We start from the raw sequence: 15,903 nt of genomic DNA on the forward strand, positions 1-15,903 counted from the left end.
GGCAAGAGGTTAAAGGGCTGCCAATTGCTGATGGAGGCTGTGTGAAGATGAACAATTTTGGAATTCCACATAATTAATTAATAACTTTCATTTATCTTCAGAGCCTTCTAACACCCCTCTGAGGCAGGTATTAAATATGTATTTTATACAGTGTATGTACACAGACTAGACTTAGATGAGATAAGTTGCAAAGTTTCCATACGGAGAACCGTGAACAATCCTACACTACGTCAACTAGTATCCTAGCCTTCTCCCTAAGTGAATTAACTAGTTTGGAATCAGCTATGCAGAAGAGCAGCTTGAGGGCTGCTAATGAGCAGTGTGTTGCCCCTCCATTCCTGCTTAAATCTCTCACTATGAAACAACTTTTCTATGTTTAATGGAAGTCAAGGCTATACAAGAGGGTGCTTTACATGGCTACCCCTCCAATATACACCAGTGAGTAAAGTATTACTATTAATCCTATTTTACACACGAACAAACATGGAGCTCAACAGTTTAGGCTCAGATCATCAAGGTGGTCTCTAATTTTAGATGTCTCAGTTATTGAAAGCCCAGCTTTAAACACCTTGAAACTGATTTTCAGACATGCTGAGCACACATACCTCCCATTCACTTAAATTGGCATTTAGGATGCTCGGCCCTATTAAAACATTTTTGCCAAAGTGGCGAGCCCAGGACCACATTTTCAGTCAGTGAAACAGCAGAAATAGAACCCAGGAGTCCTGACTCCCAGCCCCCTGCTCTAACCACTAGACCATGGCCTCTCAAACACACCTTCCACATGGCAGGATAAAGGGGAAGGGCTTTGAAGATGCTCTGAGCAACACCTTTGGCAGTTCCAGATGATAAGCCAACAAGTACAGGCCCTCTGCAGCCTAGGCAGATGCTCTCTCAGCTCTGCCACTATAACAGAAAGGGAGCAAAGGAAAAATGGGTGTTGTGCCTGTTTTAAAAAAGAAATCATAAGACATCACATCCTCTTTCACCTGAAGAAACCTCCTGTTAATTAGTGACTAGCTTGAAAGGCTAATGAGCAGCAGTGACATGTGAGCTGCTAAGCAAGATCTGCTTTTATTCCTAAGTGTAAAGGTCAGGACAGACTTGTTATTGATCTGAGGGCCCTGAGCTCAAGGGGAAAGGGTGGGAGGGGAGAGATGAGAAAGGGACCAGAAGCTGAGAGAGGACTTCCCAGCCCTTAAAATGAAAGTCTGTGCAGAAGCCAATGTGCCTGAAGAATGTGCTCTTCTATCTCAGTGACCTTGCAAAATGAGAAACAGAACAAAAAGCTTCAGGCAACAGCAGATGGAGGCTTTAAAAGGCAGTTTTAATTTTAGCCAGATTGTTTTGTATGTTCAATCATGGGGTTATTTTGGGATAAAATGTACTTACACTGGAACAAGATAAAGGTAAAGATCAAGATATTTGTCAGCCCCCCAATATACCTGGGACTTAAAATAATAACAGGGCCTCTAAATCCAAACCAATTCTTCCCACCCTAGAAGCACACCTTCAGCCCACTGAGGTGACTCTGGCAAAAGAAAAAAATTCCATTTTCCACCTTCTGCTCACTCAGTTTTAATACTACTACTATACTGCACTCAGAGCACACCCTTGATTCAAGGATTTCAAAGTCCTTGACAATCTTTAATTAAGCCTCAAACACCCCTGTGAGGCTGACAAGTATTCTTAGCGCTGCATGGAAAATGGAGACACAAAGATGTGTGTACCAGCAAGACAGCGGTAGAGCAAGGGGCAGAACTTAGATCTCCTGTTCCTAGTCCTGTGCTTGTAACCTCTACACTTGCTAGCACTTCCTTTTTAAGCCCTAACCTGCTGTTATGAGGAAGACATTTGCATTATGTCATACCACACTGCAGTCCTTCAGGGATTCCTCTCTCCTTGAGCTGCCAGCCCATCAAATGCTGATGAGTGCTCTCTCTGACCTTTTTGGGTTGGTCTGCTCAAAAGGATCCAGGTATCAGCTGCCAGGGACACCACCCAGTTGTGGAATGTGGTACCTGATCCCCAAGCTGATCTTCCCACATGCACACACACAATGATCAGAAGCAATTGACTGGAGATAGAGAGGGATGGATGCTTGGCAGGATGGGCAAAGGAGTGTAGTGTGGACATGCAAAAGCGATTTAATTACTGCAGTGGCTATATGTCGCCATAACTTAGGTTGACATAATTTTTACTGTAGGCATGCCCTTACACTTTGTCTATACTAGAACTTCCTTCAGTATAATTTACAGCTCTCAAGGGTGTGACTAATCCAGAGCAGCTCTCCCACCAACATAGCTACCACCTCTCGTGGGAGGTGGAGTAATTAATCTGATAGGAGATCTCTCTCCCGTCAGCTTAGAGCATCTTCACCAGAAGTGCTAGAGAGACACAGCAGTGCTTCTGGTGTAGATGTAGCCTTAGTCTAGAGCCAAACTAGCTGTGTCAGGAGATCATGTTTTAACATCATTTGATCTTACATTATGACCAAATAGTGTTATATGCATGTGAGAGACTCATATTAAAAAACAAAGCTCTAATATGGCTGGGTGACATGGTTATTACATGGTTTAGTTCTAGCTATACAGGAAAGATCAAACTGCATTATAACAAGGATAGAGCACTATTATATTACAACCTGACTTTTAAATTCATTACTTTAGCTGCATAGATGGGGTCAGGAGGTATTATGAGGGATGCACAGAACAGATACTCCCATCACAAAGTTGCTCCAGGTCTGCCTTCTTCCTCTCACTGGGTCCCTGTGCTATATTCCCAGCTCTGTCACTAACTCACTGTGAGCAACTCACTTAACCTCTTTGTGCCTTTGAACCTTTCTGGGACTTGAACAAGTCACTTAGTGTCTATGTATTTCAGTTTCTCCTTCTGTAAATGAGGATAAGAATAATAGGTATTAGCCAATAGTGAAGAAAACATTCACAAATATTAATTCAAACTTGAAAGTGAATTTTGATTTAACCATATTCACATCCCTTCACATTCACTGCCCATGAATATTTAACTGCCACAAATCCTCATGAAAAATTAATTTTTAAAAGTATATTATCTTGTACATTTCACATTTTGCAATGGTTTGGTTAGTTACATAAGACATCCAGTCAGGGAACAGAAACACTACCACAGGACTTATAGAAACAGACCACACAGAATAAATTGCAAACTTTGAATGGAAAGTATTTCACAGTTCACAAACTACCCTCAAACCAGGAATTTTTCCACTGGAGACATTTGTCAGTAATTTCAAATAGCAATACATTTGCTAATTCTCAAATATGTTTGCAGATAGAAAAAAAGTATAAATTCATGATGTAAATTGTTCATTGCAGTTTATTCACCCAGCTCTTCCTAATACAAATCTAATCCAACCCTATACCTCCTAAACAAGGATGGCCTGAGGAGTAATTAGGTACTATCTGTAAAGACTCTTGAAGATTAAAAGTAATTTATATACCAGGGATCAGGTCATAGATCTTGAAGTCAGCTATGAAAGGTCAGATCATGAATGCAGTTGGTAACACCACACTCAGAACCAGATGGGTCTGTTTGGAGATGAGCTTTTCTTGAAACTTTCCAGGAATGAAGTTGGGGAGATAAAAGAGACTTCAGCCTCCCCTATTCACCTTTCCAACTTCCAGGCTAATGCCATAAAGACTCATTTTTAATGTCCCTAAATGCAGGCGGATATGGAATTGAGTCACAGGAAGGTCAGAGCCAGTTTGTGTTGACTCATCCTCCTGAGGCCCTGAGCAGACACAGTGAAAACGTGAGGCACATTATGTCAGCTCCTGCAGGCCTGGCTGAGGGCTTAGGCTGCTGAGCACCAGTGTTCTGGCTGTCCGTCTCTGGAGTGGAACTGCTTAAAGGTCAAGGATGACAGAGGATGCTAGATCTCCATCCCACAAGCAGATTCATCCTCTGCCTGCTTCCATCCACACTCTGCATTTCAGGAAGTTTCAGAATAAGAAAGAGAAGGCCAGTGGGGTCCAGGATACTCTGAGATGTTTCTAATAGACTTAAACATTTTGGGGGAAGATCATTGGGTGTTAGCTAGAATATATCTAACTGCTGTCCCGGTAGAAGCTCTGACACTCACCTACGGGTAACAACTCTGGGACCTGTTATGGTAACTCTGAAACACAGTTTCTGCAACTCCCCAGAGCATGTGGATTTATATCAGCCACTTCTTGCACACTCTGTTTTATTGATGAGATGGAATCAATATATAGATTACAACTGAAGACATGCAGCCTGGTGACCTTTCCCAATTAACCAGTTTATTCTGTAACAGTCCAAGATGAAGACACATTTATAGACTGTCTTTAATCCAAAGTTCTCAAGATGTTTTACAAACTATTTACAATGTGCTTAATACACAGTACGGAGCAGGGACACTGTCACCCCCCACCCTCCTTAACATTGAGTGACTCTGTTTTGAGACACCCCAATCAAAAACAGCTTGTCTCCTCTAGCATCTCTTAAGGTCTCCCGCGGCAAGGCAACCCCTACCCACTGACACAGCAACTCTCTCAATTTAGTCTTTACCCTGAATTGCTCTCCTGCTGAACTTCTCTATCTTTGACCCCCACTTTCTCAGCAGACACTTCTCTCTCCTCATGGCTGTTTATCCCATCCTTCATCCACACAGGTGCATGAATTCAGGCTTTAACAGTTAGTGAAGTGTGTTTGTTGAACTCAGCTTTGAAAAGCCAACAGTGGTGACCAACACTATCTTCAGGGTCAACATGCCCAGTTATACTGGGTCCTGGATGTGGAAGCCATAGAGAAAACATAGCAATTGTAAATGTTCCTGAGAAGAAAGGGAGCAGATGTTGTCATAGCAGACATACCAGATCCAGGAAGATCCACCTTAGTCCTATCAGCAGGTTCAGTGGAGGTTTGCAGCTCAGCAGAGGTCAGATGCTTTGGGCATCTTCACACACTCACAGGAATCATCACATCAAGGCCTACAAGGAGCATTCTCTCATGGTTAGAAATGAACTGGAAGTTAGGACTTCTTGCTTCTATTTCTGGCTATCCTACAGACTTGTAAGTAAGTTATTTAGTTTTTCCCTGACTCAGTTTCCCTCCCTGCAAAATGGAGAGCATATCTACCTCACAAAGATGTTAAGAGGCTTCCTAATTCATTACTTCTTGTAAAGTGCTTTGAGATTCTCAGATAAATGGCATTATAGAAGGACAACATTTCATTACCAGAAAAAGTTTGATGCTCCAAGAATTTTTCCACCCAAAGCTGTAGGGTGAAGGGGTGTAAACTGGATTAATAACTATGAAGAGATTATCAGTCCCTCCATAATCATTACAAGGTGATGAAGAAATCACCAGAACAGAGCCCAGTGCAGCCAGGCCAGGGTTGTCCTGACAGTTACCTTTTCTTGGATCATCGATGCTGGTCGCAATGTTATGTTGATAAGGGTGCTGTGCAGTGAATATACTGCATGCTATCATTGTCTCCCTCAGAGATTTCTTACACTGAGTTCCCCTCTTCCAAGCAAGACAAGTGCCCTGTCGAGACCGGCCAGAGTCAGGAAGCATGTTCTAACATGAGCATTAATTGCAGATGGAACAAGGATGGCTCAGGGCTGCTCTGTGTATCTCTACCACGTCAGCAACAGTGAAGCACAAGTGACATTCTGCAGGAAATGAAGTGGGACAGGATTCTCTCTAAACACTGTTTCTCCTTTGCTTTCTGTGTCTCTCCTAATCAGCCTCCTGGACTGAAAACAGAAGCCTTTGCTGTGCACAGGGCCAAGCCCTGAGCATGCACAGTGCACATGTCCTATTGGATTACAGGGCAGAACACACTCACGCGGCCCAGTTTGTCAGAGACTCAGCTGTGTCTCTGCAGAAAGTAAAGGGAATGAGGGGGGTCTATGTGAAAGCAACCTGCGTCTGCACATTACAGTCAGAAGGCTGGGCACAGGGTTCCACCTGGGACTGTATGAGCAAGCAGATGTAACTTGAGACTTTCTGCATGGAGAGAGGGGCACCTCAGGGTGATAACTCAGGACCCCAGTCTATAGGCAGGAAACACATGAGTCTTGGTGTGTATCTAAAGCAAGAACCTGGTTGATAACACCAGAGACCTTGGTGAGACCTAAAAGTGGAGAGGACAGATCAATATCACCTGGGAGCTCACTGCATCTATAAGTGGGATGAGTTGCAGACACAGTGAATTTCCCTGAGAGCCCAGGGGATGGGAAGACTAGGTGAAATCATCTTGATACTGAAACACAAGGTAATGCAGCAGAGACCTGCTCAACACATTCCATCTCATGAGGGAAGCAGACTCCATCCATGACACAGTCAGGGCAAGAGGACACCCTCTCATCAATCCCATCACCTGTAGAGGGCAAAGGTGAAGGTCTCTCAGCAAACCCATATTGGACTCCATGCTCCCCTCAAAGCTATTCACATCACAATCTGTAACTGCCATAAAAGCTTGGAGGAAAAACATGTGATCCCAGGTGGAGGGGAGAGGAGTGAAGAAAGAAAAACCAGATCAATGGAGTTGGCATCCATTTCAGAGGGCAGGAGTTTATCATCCAGGACAGTATTTCCATTGAGTTTATCGCTGTTCTCTCTGTCTAGAATTCAGGTCATTAACGGAGATGTTTCCACACTGAATTAACAATGAGCTCCCACTTTCCTCTAAATCCTTCCCTTACAGCATGCCAATAGTTCCACATGATTTCATTCCAAGGACCACTCTGCGAGAGGGAGTCCATCCCATGAATCACATACCAGCCCAATCAGCAACTCCCCCCCCCCCAATGCTCTACCCTCCCAATCATTCATACCTAAATACTCTACCTCATCTCCCATTCCACACCTTCTCTTTCAGCCTCCCCATCCCTCTCCCAATACCAAGTCTTCACCACCTCCCAAGCACATTTTCTGCTTTCTCAGGTGGTCTATCAGGGACCAGAGTCAGACTGAGAACCACTACATTAGTGTAGCAGGAAAAAGGAGCTCTGACACTTGGATTTCTGTGGCTGTTTTCACCTGGTTGGACAAAGAGAGATACAAACCAGGACCCAGAGTCCCAAAATTCACAGGTCTCTATGCCTTCTCTAAGGAGAATCTCCAATAGCTGCTAGTAATATGGTTTTTATCCTGTGGGCTATCAGAGGAACCCACAGTCTAACATTCCATCCAGCAGGGGCAGTGCTGAGCACATACACCAGTTAGTACACAACTACAGGCGTGTTCCACAAAGCGTGTTGGAGACAGCATTGATATTCTGTGTCACTGGCTCTGGGTCTCCCCACATCACAGCCAGCACTGGACTGGAAGTGGAAAGATCCAACCATGGAGGTAGTGGCGTGGAAATCCCCTTCTAGTCATAACAAAATGTTCCCCACAGCATCTGGCCCTGTGGAAGGCTTGCTCAGGCAACCGTCTGTGACCATCAGAGGCAAGCCCTGTGAGAAGGTCAAAGTACATCAGCCCTACCAGAGTCTCCATGTGTGAGATGGATGACCATCTGGTAAGCAAAAGATGCTGATTACTGTTTTTATGGTCGGTTTTCTCTTAAATTCTTTTGTTCTGAATAGAGAGTACTTTGCTTCACAAGAGCTGGCTGGTCACTGAATAAACCCTGTTATTGACCCTGAAAGAGTAAAACTGCAGGTGCTGAGATGAAATCAGATTGGCTGAGGTGATCATGGTGAATTACAGGAGTTTGAAGCCTAAATCCCTGGTCTGGAGGAAAATGATTGCAGGATCCCACCTAGAGAAAGGTGACAGCTGGAGGCCTGAGACCTAAGTGCAGTGCCCTCAAGAGGGCCACGATAGGGTCAGAGGCACAGTTAACATGGGAACTGTGACACACTCCCATTAGCTTTAATAGGTGACAGGATAAAGCTTGCAGGATCCATCATCCATCATTAAGAGAGTGTTTCATGGTGGCAGCAAAAGGACAGAGGCCCAAAGGCTACATACAGCGGAGGGCAAGATGAGGGTGAAGGTGACTCATGTGTGATGTCCTGTGGAGCCATCTTACTCCTCAGTCTTTTATGAAACTTCCAGGCTTTGTCCAGCCCAATCTGGACTTAGTGAAGAGGGGGTGAATAGCAGAGAAGCATCTTCTTGTGTCTGCAGATCAGTAGTACAAGCACAGACAAACAGATTTTGAAGTGTAAATGAGGTTCCCCACAGGCCCAAGCAGACAGGGAAATAGAAGCCACAGGACACTGCCTTCCTCCCACTCTACTTGCTCAGCCAATTGTCTCTCTCAGAAGGAAGCAGTAAGCTTCTCTTATACGAAGCCACCAGGATTCACAGCAGGCAGCCTGGGGAGCAGAGGAAACAGGAGAGAAATGGGAATTATTTTAATGTATGTGCTGCCACTGCTGCCGTTGACTGTCAAACCAGAGACTGAAATCTAGGACTGAAACGTGTTGTGTCTCTGAGTTTCAAAGACTAGACACAGAGCTTAAGGGCAGAAAGGGCCACCAAATCATCTATGCCAGTGGTTCTCAACAGAGGGTACGTGTACCCCTGGGGGTACACAGAGGTCTCCCAGGGGGTACATCAACTCATCTAGATATTTGCCTAGTTTTAATACAGGCTACATAAAAAGCACTAGTGAAGTCAGTACAAATGAAAATTTCATATAGACCAGGGGTTGGCAACCTTTCAGAAGTGGTGTGCCGAGTCTTCCATTTATTCACTCTGATTTAAGGTTTTGTGTGCCGGTAATACATTTTAACATTTTTAGAAGGTCTCTTTCTATAAGTCTATAATATATAATTAAACTATTGTTGTATGTAAAGTAAATAAGGTTTTTAAAATGTTTAAGAAGCTTCATTTAAAATTAAATTAAAATGCAGAGCCCTCTGGACCCGGGCAGCGTGAGTGCCACTGAAAATCAGCTCGCGTGCCGCCTTCGGCACCCGTGCCATAGGTTGCCTACCCCTGATATAGACAATTACTTGTTTATACTGCTCTATATACTATACACTGAAGTATAAGTACAATATTTATATTTCAATTCATTTATTTTATAATTATATGGTAAAAATGATAAAACAAATAATTTGTCAGTAATAGTGTGATGTGACTTTTGTATTTTTATGTCTGATTTTGTAAGCAAGTAGTTTTTAAGTCAGGTGAAACTTGGGGGTACGCAAGACAAATCAAACTTCTGAAAGGGGTACAGTAATCAGGAAAGGTTGAGAGTCACTGATCTAAACCAACCGCCTATATATACCACAGGCCACTAAACACCACCCAGCCACTCCCACATCAAGCCCAACAACCAGAATTAGACAAAAGTATTACAGCTCTCAGAAGACAAAATATTATGTGCTACAAGGAGAGAACACGGGGGACTAAGGTGTTGGCAGCAGTTAGAAATGGAGTTGGTTGCAGATGGAACCTGAAAATGGAGTGGGGCTGGATGTAGTTTATGAATAAAGGACCCTCTTGCTCACTGTGCTAACTGGAGTGTCTTGCTGTTACTTTATGTTCTTGTTCTCATTCTGTTAAATTCAAAGGGCAATTGGATTGTGGGAAGCGTAACAGGCAGGATCTTGAGTTGGAGCTTGGCAGCTCTACAAGCGCAAATCAATATAAGTTAGGGAGCTGGCTGGGATCCCTTCAAAGCCAAACCCTCCCTGTCACTCAACAGGAATTGCAACCAGATGGCACGTCTCTGTTTGGTTCTTTACCAGTATAACCTGCAATAACAATGTCTCCTCATCTGCACCAGCAAATTGGTGACAGTGCCAGAGCAATGCCTGGCTCCTGCAGTAAAAGCATGGTACCCCTCAATCTCCTTTGAATAAAGTATCCTTTAGTGGGTTTAATACAAAACAGTGCAAAACAAAGGAAAGCCACAGAGAAGCCAATCACACTTCACCCATCAATGGAGCCATGGAATTTCCTGTCCAATACCATCCACATCCACCCATTGCTCAATGCAATGGAATGTCCCACTCACCGATTACCACTCAGGACTGTAGAACACCCCACTTAGTGCCATTCACACTGCGGCCATTTCCTGGAGCCACAGAGTAACCCGCCCAATGCAATCCATGCCCAGTGCCCAGTCCAATCACTCAGGGTTACAGAGTTCCCTGCCCGAGACCATTTATACCCAGGGCCTATTGCTTGGGGCCACTGACCTCCTTACTCTATGCCACCCATACATGCCTGTGATTTGGAACTCAAGCTCCCTGCCCAGTACCACCCATACTGCATTGGTTGCCATGGTGCTCACTGCCTGGCCCCATCCACTTCACACATCACAGTGGAACTCACACTGAACCTCTTTCCCTGACACTGGGTTCAGTTTCAATGACTTGATTTGAGACCCCTTTGGCTTTTCACTATCTTCATCCCAAACTGGTGTCACCACTATGGCCGAACGGGGCATGAGGTTCCCATCATACAGCGACACAGAAGATTCACCCCCCTCAAATCCAAACTGCTCCAAGCCCCAGGCTTCTGGACAGGCTTCTCTTTCAGAAATCCTTTCACTAACCACCATGCATTTGGAACTTTACTTACATATTGGACAAACTGGGATTAGAGAAACTTGATTTACATAAATCCCTGTAGTTTCCCAGAGTGAGGGCACAAAAATCCTAAGGTTCCAAGGACCAGTTCCTACTGGGAGACCATGTGTTTTTGACCCCCAGTGGCTGCCCGAACTCCATTACCAAGAAAAGAGCTGAGGGCTGCCTTAACTTTCACCTTTATCAGAAAATACGTGGATAGGGTGAGAAATCCATGCCAATCCAAGGGTGGGATCAGATCTAAGGACAGTGGGGGCAAACCCTTCCCCATCCAAAACCAGAAACATTTTCAACTTTTATTTTTTGCACTAGAACTAGACAAGCCACCATGAAATCATTTATTGAAAATTAAACTAACTTCTCTAGAGGAAAGAACTTACTTGCTAAGGGCTTGCTCATTCTTTCCTTCCTGCTTCTCAACTTTTCCTTCATTTATCCTGATGCTTTTCTTTGAGCTTTTGCAAGCCAAGTGTTTCCTCCACACGTACGCTTCTCTCCATTTCCATGTCTTTTTCTTCACCGTATTTTTCCTTACTGATTTGCCCTCTCTCTCCTCAGTCTTCCCGTCTCCCCTCTCTGTCCTAGCCTCCCATCACCATCTTTCACACCCTTGTGCTCTTACTCCCCCTTGCTCTTCTCTACTTCATTTTTCAACCAAGGTCTTCTCGCCCCACCCCCTGGCTCCACTGGGATGGGGGATTCCACTCACCCCCTCACATACATGGGATATGGCAAGAGTCTTTCAGAAGGTGAATGGGCAACAGTGGTTGTGTAGGGACCCATGGGCCAGCTGAGCATGCTATATCCTTGGAGGGACCTAGAGCAGATGTAAGCCTCTCACCGTGGAGGAGGGCCTGTGACTGGGGGGCAGAGCTCTGAGGGCCACCCACCAGCAGGGCAGGGGTCAGTGCTTGGCAAACCGCCTCCAAAAAGAGACTGGAACAGAAACAAGGCCACGGGCTGGGGGCAGATGAGGACAGAGGGGCCAAGGGCGGGGGGAGAGCCAGGGGTCTGACGGGACCTCAGTCAAGCCAGCCAGCCAGCCCGCCTTGCCCCGGCTCGCACTGGCCGGAGGAGGCGAGTGGCGCTGCGCGGTGCTCTGCTGCCACCGCGCGGGGCTAACGCTGGAGATGGGTCCTTGGGCGGGAGCGTGAAGGCCGGGGCCGTGCTACGAGGCCGTGGCCGGGCAGCCGCAGGGACCCCGCGGTGACTGGGGGGAGGGGCGGTTATCCGCCGACGAGCGGCCCTGCGCTGCCAGCCAGCCGCGTGCCTGCAGCGGGAACACGGCAAACACCAAAGCCGGGAGCCGCGCGCGCGCCACCTAAAGCCTTACGCACGAGGACGTAACATGCGCGCGCGCGACGCTCCCTCGCGGTGTTTCTTGCTCCTCCGGTTCCGCCCCTGCCGAATGTCGATTGGCTGTAGTGCCCAGAGACGACACTCCCATTGGCTGAGCTGAGCGTCTGTCTGGTTCGGCGCCCCGGGGTGGCTGGCGCGCGGCCGGAGGACAAGGAGGCGATGGTGCGGTTCAAGCACAGGTGAGGGTGAGGTCTCTGCTCCGCTCGCGCGATCACTCCCCCTTTCCCCCTCCTTAACGCGCTGCCTTGCGTTGTAGGTACCTGCTGTGTGAGATCGTCTCCGAAGACCCCCGCTGCCGGCAGTGCATCGACGAGCGGGCGGTGGGCGCGGCGGCGAAAGATGCCGTTGCCCGGACCCACGGGGACTACGGCCTGGCCTGCTGCTCCATCGCCTTCACAGGTCTCCCCCTGCCCTCGCCGTGCCAACCCCCGGGCTAGGCCCACAGGCGGGGCCGGACGCCGTTTCTCGGAGTAGTGCGCGCACACCAGAGACGGGGTCGGGGGTTGCCCATCAGTCACTGGACGTAGGGCGCGGGCTGTTTGTTTCAGTGTTACAAGGGGTGAATGAGTCTTGAAAAATCACCAACAAATGTGTGTCATTTCTGGAGAGCCCCGTTGTGCTAACCAGGGTCTCCGACAGATCCGGAATGGGTCTTTCGGCCCCCGGTTCCCAAAACACTGCCCGGGGCTTAGAATCATAGAATATCAGGGTTGGACGAGACCTCATGAGGTCATCGAGTCCAACTCCCTGCTCAAAGCAGGACCAATCCCCAGATTTTTGTGGGTTTTTTTTCTTCAAATCCCAGTTCCCTAAATAGCCCCCCCTCAAGGATTGAGCTCACAACCTCCTTCCAATCTCCGAAGAGATTAAAGTGCAGTCCCTTTGCTTGTGGCAGTTTTTCCGTCCTAGCATCCTCTGAAGTGCGTTGTTGTACCCATCCTCCTGACTGGAGGCGAGTGGCTGCCAAGTAATGAGGTTTAGGAAAAATCAGTATAAACCCTCGCTATGTCTAGTCTACAGCCTTTCATTCTGTGGCTACATAGCCAGCAAATATGTAGAATTAGTTCTGGAAAACATGAGGTTTTGCTTCACTATAAATTACTTGGAACCTCAGGTTCTGTAAACCAGAATTTCTGAAATACGATCTAATATTCAAGTGTGCAATGAAAGATCAATTGTTCTAATGAGCTGTTTTGTGTGCCCAGTGAAATATCTCAATGCCTATACAGGCATAGTTCTCTTGCGTTGCCGAAAGGACTTCTACAGGCTCCTATGGTCAGCTCTTCCCTTTGTCACTTACTTGGAGAACAGGAACCAGCGTTATTCCTGTTTCTTCAACACACTACATGTTGGAGGTAAGGTTTTCAGTAGCTCTTCTTTGGTGGCCTGTGGCATGTCTTACTAATTCCTCCTAGTGCAGCTACATCTCAGAGCTTTGAGATCTTGAATTTCTTATTACTCTTGTAATGATTAGGAGGGAAGAGCTCTGTTATTTAATATTTTTCCAGTTATATGACAGATGAAGCCCATGTAATGCCTCATGGAGGCTAGTATAAACTCACTGTTAATGGCTTTCAATAGGTCATCCAAAAGCTAAGACATTCTTCATTCTCCTATAGACTCTACAAGCTCTGCTGTTTTTTTCATTATGCTGAGTTAGTCGCTCATCTGTTCATTATACTGCTACTGCTTTAAAAGCAAAAGCCCTCCTACTTTGCAGGTGTAACTTTCTTCTCCCAACTTCACTACTTACAGCAAAGAGTGGGCCACCCCCATCACAATTTGGTAATCTGCCATCAGGGAGCTGTTTTGATCAAATCTCCAGTGGAGCAAAGTAGCAACTGAGTCTCTGTCAAGAAGTTTCAATCAGGGAGGGAAGGCTGGAGGGATAGCAAGAGTTCTTTCCTTGTTATTCAGCACTATTTCAGTAGCTGATTAATATTATAGCCTGTGATGTTCTTGCTGTTTGATCCACTACATTCCTACTTCCTGCATGAGTAGGGAGAATATAGTGTAGCAGCATTAAAATGGACTCTTGCCCTGCTTTGTTGCATCAGCCCTCTGCTAACATACAGAACTTGTGCACTTGTTTCTCCAACAGGGACAATAAGAACATGTCAGAAGTTCCTTGTTCAGTACAATAGGAAACAGCTGCTGCTATTATTGCACAACTGCACCAGTGAAGGTAAGCAGCTGCTCCATTCATACATTCTAAAAGGGGCCCTGTTACACACAGACTTTGTGTTACATTGTATGATGCATTGGTTTCATTTCTCTCCTGTCAGTCTGATTATTTGGTAGAGCTGGGCTCCTCAGTTGGTCAATATAGCTAAGTGAACTTCTTGTATTTCCCTCTATGTGAAGGCATGTTGAATAGTGACATTTTTCATTGTGTGCCTCACCCTCATTGTTGCAGAGGAAAGACAGTCCATCCAGAAGTCAGTGTTAAGCTGTTGCCTTAAGGAAGTGGAGGAGGAGCAGTCTCAAAGTGGGGATGAAGAAGATGACTGTGCAGAGACAGACTGAACATAAATCTAAAACTAGTGCAGTGCCTTCTGTGAGACAAGCAGATAACTTGCAGTTAAAAGATATCCTGGGCTTTTTGTCCTGTGCTGAGCAGATAAGGATCAAGGCATCTTGTGCCCCACTTTTTTAAACATATTTGATTTTTTGGAAATAAAGCAAAGGGTAATGTTGCTTTCTTGTAAAATCACTGTGCAGCAGCCTTAACAACTCAACTACAGCACTCTTCAGTTACTCTGTTAAGCTGAGAGTCTGAATCTCTTCCAGTCAAGAGGGGGAAATGGAGTGGCTGGATTTTTAATGGCAAGGGAGGCATAAGTAAGCTATTATCAAAAGGATTTATTTGAAGGATAGAGCAGTGTTTTTTTTTTAACAAGTTAACCTCCAACTACACCCAGCTAGGGGAATCATATCCTAATACTGGATCAGGCTTGCTTTTCTATAGCAGAAGAGATTAAACTGACTTAGTATGCCATCTTTGAGGATGGTTAAATACTGCCCTGCTTCTGTAGTATATGGTTAACCTGTTTAACTGTCAGAATAAGTTTTGAGCAACTGCTCTACTACCCTCAGCAAAACACTAATATCTACCTCTGGGTTTTGGTTGAAGTGGGCTTATAGTGTATTAATTCACACTGAGGAAATGTGCACCATTGCTGGTAGAAGAATGTGAGGGCCCCCCTCTCAAAAATGTGGGTTCCCCCCCAGTATCTGTGGAATCCTAACATTAGTAAAGTTTGGACTGCAGAACACCCGGTGTAGAGGACATCACAAATCAAGGTTAAGATATTCATAGGAGTCAGGAAAGAACAGGAGTTGGTGTAAAGTTTTATACTGATTTTTTTTCCAAAGTTTTCCCATCATTGAACTAATTCAGCTCCTCAGGTAGAAGAGGTAGTATAGACAAGGCTTCTCTAAACAAACTATTCCATGCAACCTGACTGTTGAAGTTTCTCTTGGCTGCAAGAGCAAGTAGTGGCATGTTTTCAGTAAACAAAGCAGTTTGTCCTATGTCAGATAGACACACCTACTTCATGTTAAATAAAATGGATTGCAAAGGAAGGGGTAGGTTGGACAGTGGCTTCTTTAGGAAGGCCTGAAAGGTTTATAGAGAAGTTTAGTTTTAGCCCCATCTCCAAAAAAAAAAAAATTAAAAGGGGCAACAGAATTATTAGGAGCTATAGAATAGCTTCTATATGAGGGGAGATTAACAACATGGTGACTTTTCACCTTAGGAAAGATGTGTAAGGAGAGATATGAGAGGCCTATAAATGACTGATGTAAAGGAAGTAATAAGGCAGTGTTATTTATACTAATAAAAACTAGGGGGGTACTAAAATGAAACAGGCAGCAGGTTTAAAAAACAAGTATTTCTGCACATAACACCTAGTCAGCCTGTGGAACTGTTTGCCAGAGGATGTTGTGAAGGCTAAGCCTATAACAAGGTTAAAAA

The 15,903-nt window shown here is 45.4% G+C and overlaps 1 protein-coding gene across 1 annotated transcript; it reads left to right on the plus strand.

Annotated features, from left to right (window-relative positions):
* The first annotated feature begins 11,966 nt into the window (after positions 1 to 11,966).
* Positions 11,967 to 14,624, plus strand: POP5 (POP5 homolog, ribonuclease P/MRP subunit). Its single transcript, XM_039504632.1, has 5 exons — positions 11,967 to 12,106; positions 12,184 to 12,326; positions 13,133 to 13,282; positions 14,029 to 14,112; positions 14,344 to 14,624. The coding sequence occupies exons 1-5, from the start codon at positions 12,087 to 12,089 to the stop codon at positions 14,451 to 14,453; spliced, it is 507 nt and encodes a 168-aa protein (XP_039360566.1). The 5' UTR covers positions 11,967 to 12,086; the 3' UTR covers positions 14,454 to 14,624.
* Positions 14,625 to 15,903: the final 1,279 nt, after the last annotated feature.

This window comes from Mauremys reevesii, linkage group 18, assembly GCF_016161935.1.
Source record: "Mauremys reevesii isolate NIE-2019 linkage group 18, ASM1616193v1, whole genome shotgun sequence".
In the NCBI taxonomy this organism is placed as follows: Eukaryota; Metazoa; Chordata; order Testudines; family Geoemydidae; genus Mauremys; species Mauremys reevesii.

Excerpts from the sequence above, each read along its gene's own strand:
- POP5 (XM_039504632.1), top strand. The coding sequence starts at position 12,087 with ATGGTGCGGTTCAAGCACAG. Across the intron at positions 12,107-12,183 it reads ATGGTGCGGTTCAAGCACAG|GTACCTGCTGTGTGAGATCG; the intron begins GTGAGGGTGAGG and ends CTTGCGTTGTAG. Across the intron at positions 12,327-13,132 it reads CTGCTCCATCGCCTTCACAG|TGAAATATCTCAATGCCTAT; the intron begins GTCTCCCCCTGC and ends TTGTGTGCCCAG.